Genomic DNA, 10,092 nt, shown 5'->3' on the forward strand with positions numbered 1-10,092 from the left:
TCACCTAAAGCAATGTTTTGGCGAAATAAAAAAAAATTCGATTATTTCCGAATGTCTTTCAGTTCTCCAAACTCTCCGAATATAGCTCTTAACAACGCAAATTTGCACTGGTGCAAGTCTTTCACACACAAAAACGTTGCTAATAGTTAACCAAAGGGAACTCATTTCGTGACAATTGATTATTTCTGCTGAGTTGCACAATTTAGAATTGCAACATCATTCAATGCAGGTGTGAAGTGATATTTACAAGTGTTTTTGTAGCCTGTTGTGAAATTACTTCCGGTGGAAGCAGTAAACGCTAAAAGTTTTTGCTTCTGTTCAGAAGTTAATGCATCGCCATTAGAAAAAAAAAACAGCAACTGTTTTACTGGAAATGTAGTCGTTAGAAATGGCATGTATAGTCGTAAGGTAAAGAATAATGCGAGGAGAAGCGGCTTTTGGTAGTATCCAAACGAAAATTTACTTCTCAATGCGGGGTTAAGATTGCGTGCGAGACAAAAGGTAACTCTGTCGTGCGTAACCTTTATCGGAAAGTAGAAATCTTTCTAACTCGAAAGGAAACAACTATTTCGATTAAAGGCAAACGTCAAAGTTTACCATTTTTAACCAAGCCAAAGTATATTAGTCGCAAAGCGCCCAGCCGTCGCGACTGAGCATATTGAAAAGTTATAAAAACAGTAAGAATTGAATTTTGAACCAAAAAATATATGCAGTCTAACTGTGTGACAAAATCGTTTGGTGACAAAGTCGTTCGTTTTAAAAATAGAACACGATGATAATCTCGTGTGAAGGGAAAACTATATATTCCTCAGTAACCAAGACAAAACCAAGAAACTGCTGGTAAAAGTGTATTGAAAGGCGCCAAAGCATATTGAAAAGTTATAAAAACAGTAAGAATTAAATGACGGAGCAAGGAATACCGGTAATTTAGCTTACCGGTTAGCCTGCGAATACAGCCGCCTCTCATTCGCGTCCCGCAACGAAGAGCTCTTCGTTGCGGGACGCGAATGAGAGGCGGCTGTATTCGCAGGCTACTTACCGGTATATTTATTTTAAAATGCAAAATGAAATCTTTGCGATCGCTTCTACAGTAAAAAAATTTTGTCGAATCAAACCTAACTGCTGCACTTTATAACAGTTAAACGATAGTTTATTATTATTAAAAGAAAGAAATAGTGAAAAAAATCATTTGACTCGAACTTGACTCGTGACTCGAACTTGACTCGGGCTCGAACTTGATCGTGCAAACTCGAAAGAAAGCCACTGGGCACTAGTCAGTTCTTAGGGCAGGACACCTCCTGACAAGTTGTCATGAAGTATAAACGCCGCGGTGAAGACCTCATTAATGGCGGTATGTGTTGCAGCGAATTTCCACTAATTTAATGGCTGGTATAAGCGAAATTTACACCGCAAAAGCCATGTTAGACAGTCAGATGGTTCATATGGGAAAGCAAGGTTAGTAAATTAAGCCAAAATAATCCAATGATCGGTCAGCATAGACACAAAAAATAAAAACATGCAGATGAGGTGTGCTTAATTGTGATGATTTCTTTTCGTATTCAATCAAAGATCGTCTGAAGCTAGGCATAGTCGGATTTTGTTTGCGTCTTTTAGTGCAATACAGTGCAATACAAAATATTTTACAGTATTTTCTTTTAGCTTTTCAAGATTTATTAGAGTTTTGGCCATTTGTACGCTTGTATGTAAACTTTAAAACATGTAGCCAGACTGTACTCTGTATAACTTGAATGAGGTGCTTTCAATCTACAGCAGACATGGGTAGTCTGGAGTTCAGTAATCAAGAAACAGAATACAAATTAAGGAGAGGTATGCTAGTTTCTAAGGCCTTATTGATTATCCAAGGATCTTATGAACATGTATACAATTAATATAAACAATTAATATTAATTTGCAATTTTTCACCTTACAAACCCAGGTACATATGATAACATAATAAGAGATTTACTCAGGGAAGTGGGGTGGGAGGGGAATCTACACTTGCACTTACCATAGCTGGGCATTTCCACTTTCAATAGCATGAGGAGACTAGTACAACTGCTAAAAATATCATGTGCTAGTCGTCATATATATGTGTGTACATATACAAAAGTCATGTAGCCCCAGTAGTTTGAGCGGCCAATTTTGCAGTACCCATTTATTCTCCAGGTTAGAGGGAGCTAGGCAATGGAAGAGTTCAGATCTTGCATCAAGGGTGGATCTAGGGGGAGGGTGTGGGGTGTGCACCCCTCCCCCCTGAGATGACCTGCAGCATTCTAATACAACTAGCATTCAGTAACGCCATTCCTTGGTGGCGCACTCCCTCCTTAGAAAAATCCTGGATGCTCCCCTGTGCATACAACTCAACATGAAACCCTTAGACAAGGCATTAAATGCTATGCAACTGAATAATACTTATGGCAATACTTAAGGTTCATGTACTAATGACAGCAATTTCAGATTCAGATGTTCCGATTTTCCGATTTTTTATTTTTTTACATAGGAGCACGAAAATGTAAAAAACATGTTTACTGTGGGGACACTTTAACGGCATCTCCCTCCACCCAGGTGCTTAAATGTGGGGGGTGGGGGGTAACTATGTGAGATGGCCTAGCATCCCTAGCTCCCGTGAATCTCATGTGTACGACTGTAAATCAGTGGTTAATCCTCCAAGTCATAGGCTGGACTGGGAGAACTTATGTCACCGACTGACAAACTTCTTTCTCATACTAGTATAATTATTATTTCTCAGTTACAGAAAAGTTCCTGGAAAACATTCACACAATGTTAAATGAACCGTCAGTTGGGCTGTATAGGGTGCAAGAACATGTCAGAAGGTCGCTTCCTCAGCTTGTTGACAAAAAGGTAGTGTGGTTTAAATTGTCCATACTTTGCTTCAAAGATATTTAAGGGTGTCACATCTAGACCTGTAAGGATTCAGAGTAGGTACTCAGGTCTTCCCATGGGAATTGATGTACCGTATTTTATCGGCGTTTATTTTAGACTTAGCCTGGTGCACCCGGCATTTATATGACTCCTGCAGTTTTTTCGAGCTCGATGTTCATTAAGCAAGGGTTTTAATTCATTATTTTTGACAAATGTGTATGTGGCTAATATACCTGGTACATATACATGTACAGCTTGTCATATCTCAAATAAATACCAGTACCTGAGGGGACTATTTTCAACTCCACCTTGGAAACCTGGTGTTTATTCCGTACCCGGCGTTTAATCGAGAAAATACAGTTGTTATCCAGAAAGGTACCAGTATTTTTGACAGCAATAAGATTAAGCTGCCATGTATCAGCATTTTTTTTGTGGTGGTGAAGCCTTACAAACCTTATGATCCCAAGAGCTACCAATGCTGGCTGTGGCCTAAGTCCCCTGTTTTGTTCAACCTTGCCTGATTGGGGTGGGCTTGACAAAGGATAGATACTGGCCCTCCAGGATGGGGGTTGGGTGTGTGTTCGAAAAGTTTGGAATTTAATTCTTAAGAATTATGAGGTATGCATGAATTGATCAATTTGTTAAGGTTACCAGTATTAAAATAAAATGTTATTTGTTGTCGTTGCATCTAGATTGAAATGCAAAGCCTTCACAAGAAAGTTCAAGGAATATCTTATGATGTTGAGTATTCACTGAAGTAAGCATTGTTTTTGTGACTGTTATTGTACATGTATGTTATTGTACATGTTTACCCATGGAGACTCACCATGTATTAATATATGCATGTACATGCAAGTGGGATATAGGGGAGACCCAATTGATAGCAGGGGGGCTCCCTTGTAAAAGGGATGGCATGCTTGTCAGAAAGTTTGAATTAAACTCCTAGAAATGTCAAAATAAACTGAACTGCCTCAGTTACAGTATGAGATATTTTTAATTTAAGAACTAAAGGCTAAAACCTAATTTAAAAAGATATGTTTTGAGATGAGACTTAAAAGTAAAAATAGTTCTAATATTACACAGGCTAGTTGGGGACACAGTCCACTGCTTAGAGATGTTAGTCAAAGAAATTTGTCAGTTGAGTTATTTGATAGTGTATTATCTTTGTGTACCCTAACACTCTCAGATTCTCTACACTACTATTAAAATTCATGTCCAGCTGTAACAAGATACTGTAGTTATTTTAAGGTTCCAAACTGGTCATGAAATATGGAATGAGAGTTGGTCTACGATCTACATGTACATGTACAATGTAGTCTAGTTACACATACAAATTGTACTGTACCTTGCAAATAACAGTACTTGCTTGTAAGCAAATTAATTTGAAAAGAGTTGTTTTTTCACTTCCTTTTGTAGAACTGTTCAGTCCATGCAAAATATTTCACATTTCACCATCATACAGGTATGTAAATTAATACCCCACTTAGTGTTGCTTTATAAGAATTCCATGCCTCAATTTGTGGTACATGTATTTCAAACTTTTACCCCAGCCTTTTCATATTTTGCTCTTTTTATGAGATCCTGGCGGCTACACTGTTCATTAATTGGTTTTTCAGTTAAGTAATGTTTACGTGTAAACTTGGGATGATTGTATCACTTATTTGTGTATAATTATTTCAATAAATTGATGTTCGTGAATGCAACCCCATGGACTAAATACTTTTTAATGTCAGTGGGAGAGATTGCTCATGTATATTGTGTTTAGCTTCTGTTTATAGTTATGCTACTCTCTGTACTAAATGCTGATCTATTTATTGTATTTATTTTCCAGGAGTGCCTCAAGAGTGCAATTGCCTCAAAGAAGAACCTTGATAGAAGAAAGTTAGAAAGGTACTAGAGCACAACCTCCTTTTGTGACTTGAGATAGATTCAAATTAAATGTCTCATCCTCACTAAGTAGTTTATTAGTGTAGCAGCTCACATAAGCTTGTACATGTGATTCTTCTGGTCCTCAACTGTAGCAGTTGCTATTGTTTTGGGTGCTAGTGACATTGTTCTGGTTATTTGTTTTATTGTTCTGTCGAAAGGAAAAGGAGCCATTTGTGTTAGACCTTGTCACAAGAACTGCTACTGGCTGACCCAACTAGTTGTTATTGCACTGGTCTCCAGATTGAGCAGTCTGAGTTTGAGTTGTTGTGTTGTGTTCTATGCAAGATGTTGTTGACTGCCCTTTAGCCAGCTGACATTACCAAAATAGGACTTAGTCCCCCACGGACTAGAGCTTTGAGCATTTGCTGGCGAGATCCGCCATCTTGTTGTGTTATTGTGTACATGTAGTTCTCGGATTGCTAGTTAAAAATTTGTAGTTTGGGCTCATTGTTTTATTTTGTTTGGATAACCTCTGCCACACAAGACTTTCACAGCACCACCCTGACCACCTAGGTGTTTAAATGGAGTTACTTTTTGCAATAAAGTGGCTGGTACCTGTGGTGGACTAGCGATGCATCCATGGAGGAGAACTTCACGTTACATCATGTTACAGAAGCAACCCAGGGAAGGACCACACATGAAAGGGACAGGGATGCTTGTCACAAAATTCAAATTGAAATTTCCTAAATGATACCAAACTTGGCATAGCTCAAGCAATGTCCAAGAATAGGCTCATTAAATATTTTTGGAAAATGCCATTTTTCATACCTGTTTGGTCCACAGGTATACCACAAACACAGCATGACAATGCCTTTAAAGATGCAACCCCAAGGGAGTCCATGAAGGCTAAAAATATTGTTCTGTCCATAATTTACATCCCTAAGCAGGATGGTTGAGCATCTTTGTCTCTTTCATATAGGAGTTTTCCCCCACCCCTTTGAGAAACAGGGGCTCAAAAAGCTGGCTTTACCTTTGTTACACTGACTTACATGTACATGTATATGACTTTAAGTGTCTTTGGATATGTGTTAAAGACAAGACACAATGTGTATTAAGCTTGTGCCAAACAGGGATGAGAGTTGATGAGAGTTGACTCTCATGAGAGTTTTCATTAACTCTCATCCACTATCATCTACTCAGGCCAAACAAGAAAAAACTCTAACTTGTTGACTTTCATGAAGAAAATAAGCATGTTCAAAGTTGACTCTCTTACCCTTTTTAATGCTTTTAGAAATGCTGTGTAACAGCAGGGATTCACACACAGGGATTCTTTATAGTTGCATCATGTATACATGTTTACTGTACATGGATCTTTCATTCTGATTCACATGTTTGACAATGCTCTAAACAGGAAAGACCAGACAACAGATGCTGCTGGGGATACCGATGACGAACCAGAGGTTCTGGAATCTGTGGAGGTGTGTTAGTATACGCTATTTTCATTATGATGTCATGTGCCCATACAAATAGTCATTTCTGGTAGTTGTAGTAAAGATAGGGAAGATTGTGGGCTGTTTTGCTTGTTGTTTGTTGGATAGCAAAGAATTTCAAAGAAAAGCTTTTGCAGTGTTTTTCAGAAGGATAAAACAATCCAGGAAGCTATTGTTAAGAAGGTTTCTCACCTTGATACATTTATTATTTTGTGCAGTTTTACTTACGTTTAACGGATGCATGCTCTTGAAAAAATTGCTCTGTAGACCAAATGACAAATTCACTTACACAACCGAAGCATTTATTGTGCAACAAAAAGTATAAGAAAGGAAAACAATTTTACAATTTGGACTTGGTGACAATAGGGAATATTATTCTACAGTGCATCAATGCAAAATGTTATCGTATCTTGCCCAATAATTTTCACATTTCAAAGTTACTACAGGTCATACATACAATTTTCTGTGTGATAAATAATCATCACTTGCTAGTTAGAGCAACTTTATCCTTAGTGTGCGCTATCTTTTCTACAATGTGTGTGGTGTTACACCAGTCTTTATACCATGCCATAGAAAATACAGCCAATCAGAATACAGGAAAGCCATTGTATATTCAACGGTATTCAACCCAACATTCCCATTGTGTGCTGTGATCTTATTCTTGATGAAATTTAGTAAGCGTATTTTCTATGGCATGGTATAAAATAGTTACACAACACTTTCTCGTGGTATACTATGGAATATCCCACTTGTCACTTGTATTTTAGCGGTATACACACTCGGCTAAAGGCTTGTGTGTATAGCAAGAAAATACAAGTGACTCATGGGATATTCCTATAGTACAGTGTATACCACTCTTAAAGGTAGTGCACACAGAATCATTAATTTTTGATTTGGTAAGATCAGTAGAACTTCATAATATTGGTAATTTGTTGATATAAATGTAATAAAATCTAAAAGAAAAATAATAATAACAGTGTGTATGTATATGTTGTGGTTCATTTTAATCCGGTACAATCTGGTATTTTCCTTCGTTTCATAATTATTCTTCATATTATAATACCATACCCAAGAACAAATAAAAATACCGAATTGTACCAGGATTAAGGGCCTGTTTACATGGAGGGAGTGTGCCCCGGCTAACCGAGTTACCCGGCTAGAAGGGATAAAACCCAGCCCGCCTTTACATGCAGAATTCACAGCCCTTCTACCCGAGTTGAGACAGCGTCATTGGAGCGTGTCATGGCGTGGGAAAACCATGTAGCTCCAAATAATTGAAGAAAAATACGACTTTTTACTGAATAATCAAGGCTTTTCGTCTTTAAACCTATTTTAATTTGATGTGCAAGTTCTCAGATATTTATTGCGTTCATTTTTGGCGAAATTCAATCGAAATTCAACAGTATTTGGCCACCAAATTGAAATTAAATTTGTTGTGTCGTGAATTAGGATAATCATTCCCATGAAAATTTCGAATTAATTAGCTGTTGCTCAAAGAGATATTTCCAGCCGACCGATAAAACTAATTTTGATCAAATAGCACTCTCTGGGTCCAGAATTTATACATTTTATGCCATTAACTTCAAATTTAGTTTAAAAACACGCATGAAAACTTATCCCAGCAAGCCGGGATAGCTCGGGCATAACCGTTTACATGGCAAAAAGCTATCCCGCCTAGAAGGGTGCCCCGGGCAAGTAGACCGAGTGCTCCTGCAAGGCGGGTTACCCTTCTAGCATGTAAAGCCTAAGGCTTCAATAAGTTTTCTTAAGAAATGTATGAAAAGTTGGCTCACCCAGGGTAGCTCGGTTAGCCGGGTAACTCGGTTAGCCGAGGTACCCGCCTTCCATGTAAACAGGCCCTAAAATTGAACCACAACACATACAGTACATGCTTGATGGATCATTGGATATCCATGAGCTAATTATGAAAAGTTTAGCAAGCAGTCAGTGTAAAATTATAACGCAAAAAAACAGACATGAGAATAAGCACTCTAGCAGAATAGTTGTAGATCAAATAACATAAACCTAAAAGTGATAAATACGATGTAATTCTACATTGTATCATAAACTTGTAAAAATGAAACTTGTTTGTGTCCAAGCATTCATAAGACTGTCAGACAGTTATAATAATATTACGCCTTTTAAAAAAAATTATAATAATAATTGTCCCTGAATGGGTAAGTCCTCTTTTTCAATAAACATGACTTGTTAAATTGCCTTAAAATATAAATTTACAAAGTTTGAATTAATGCCCTTTTTGTGCATCTAAACATTGACCACTCATCAATCAACACTGAACAGTGTCGATAGCTTATGCTAACCATTGTGAGGTGCTTGTCCTGTCAGGGGTTCATCTGTCCAAACTGCATGCAGACATGGAGTAACCAGGAAGAGTTGTTACAACACTGGCAGTCTGCACATGATAATCTGTCCCAGGTGTGCTAATCATCTAACTCGTGAAATTTTGTAATATATCTTATGACTCTTTGCATTGAGTCCAATGCACTCTTCACTAAACGTGAATTATAAAGGGGCCTTTGTTTAATGAGGCTGCCCAGAGCCTTTGGAACTCACTGCAGCACTACTGCATGTATATAAGTCGATTGATGGATTTTGAAAGAATGATGTTAAAAAAGGTCGACAGTTCTTATAATATCTTATTTTTCTTCTTATGTCTCTAGACTTTTCCTATTAATTTTTCTTCATGCTACGACTCAAATGCTCTATTTTCCTATTTTCCTGAGCCTTCACACTGCTTACTACCCTGAATTTGCGTAAATGTATATTATTGCCTCCATGTAGCCATTGCTAGAATTATTACATGTAACTACACTTGAGAGCAGCCTTGGAACGTTATGTCTTGCTGCTATTGCTTCTACAACATATTTCCAAGTTAAATGAAGTCGTTGTGTTCCCACTTCTTGCAGTGCTTCCCATATTTCACTTTTCTTGTCAGTAGAACGTTCTCAGTTTCTTTTATTGCATAATCGGTAAATCCGAGGCACCAGTTAACTTTTCTTTATAAAGTCAATAAAAATGAAAACAAGAAATTTAGTGAAGGTAAACGGAATAACAACAGTCACAAAAGATAAAAACGTCTTTATAAAGCAATTAAAACGGTTTAAGCATAAAGTATGTATAAATGAGACGATCGAGACGATCTAAAATAAGATGAATTACAAGCGGTAAATAACTCCAAATTTTGAGGTAAAGAATCTTCCATTTTATTTTCTCACATCAGTGACATTACTTTCCTTCAGGGTGATTCCACGGAATGATACATGTTGTTCGTAGGACGAAGAGACTGTTAACATTCATGGAGAGGAACGAAAAAAGGAAGATCTAGCAGTCTGCTGTAAAGAAAGACCGTTGGGATACCACAAATGAAAAGTCGTTATAAAACAGTCCTAAAACAGTCAGGTGCTCGGATCGATTTTCATTGCGTCCCTCGACAGATATCCCAGATTTCAGTAACCAATCAGAGCGCGCAAGAAATACTGTTCACTGACGTGACGTACATGTACAGTGTAAACTACTCCTGCAATAACTCTTAAATAACAGCAGTTTTGTTCTGTGAAACTAGTTGTGTTATGCTGGTGTACTTTAATTTTAACACTATCTGCGAGAGTAAGGGATTTGGTGTGAGCATTTCTAAAATCGAAGTTCTTACTTTCTAATAAAAAATTTAAAGAAATTGTGTGGAAGAGGTTGACAAATAATAAAATTGTGAGTTCTTAAAAATACTCCAAACCTGTTTAAATTTTGAAGTACTTATTACGTTTCTATGTGACGGCAGGTACAGGAACCTGTCAACTGTCCCCTATTTGAACAACCTAACCTAGTTGTATTA

General features: G+C 37.4%; 1 protein-coding gene across 2 annotated transcripts; it reads left to right on the plus strand.

The window, feature by feature from the left end:
- Positions 1-1,303: 1,303 nt before the first annotated feature.
- On the plus strand, positions 1,304-9,645 carry LOC144657389 (BLOC-1-related complex subunit 8 homolog). 2 transcript variants are annotated; one of them, XM_078517743.1, is made up of 9 exons: positions 1,304-1,455; positions 1,771-1,827; positions 2,750-2,862; positions 3,576-3,640; positions 4,300-4,345; positions 4,715-4,773; positions 6,164-6,230; positions 8,589-8,678; positions 9,503-9,645. In XM_078517743.1, exons 1-9 carry the CDS (start codon positions 1,383-1,385, stop codon positions 9,518-9,520), a joined length of 588 nt encoding a protein of 195 aa, XP_078373869.1. In that variant the 5' UTR covers positions 1,304-1,382; the 3' UTR covers positions 9,521-9,645. The 2 variants fall into 2 exon arrangements, with proteins under 2 accessions (XP_078373869.1, XP_078373872.1); XM_078517746.1 differs by lacking the exon at positions 8,589-8,678 and having other exon boundaries at positions 1,306-1,455.
- Positions 9,646-10,092: the final 447 nt, after the last annotated feature.

This window comes from Oculina patagonica, chromosome 1 (genome assembly GCF_052425735.1).
Source record: "Oculina patagonica isolate OP01 chromosome 1, crgOcupat, whole genome shotgun sequence".
Taxonomy (NCBI): Eukaryota; Metazoa; Cnidaria; class Anthozoa; order Scleractinia; family Oculinidae; genus Oculina; species Oculina patagonica.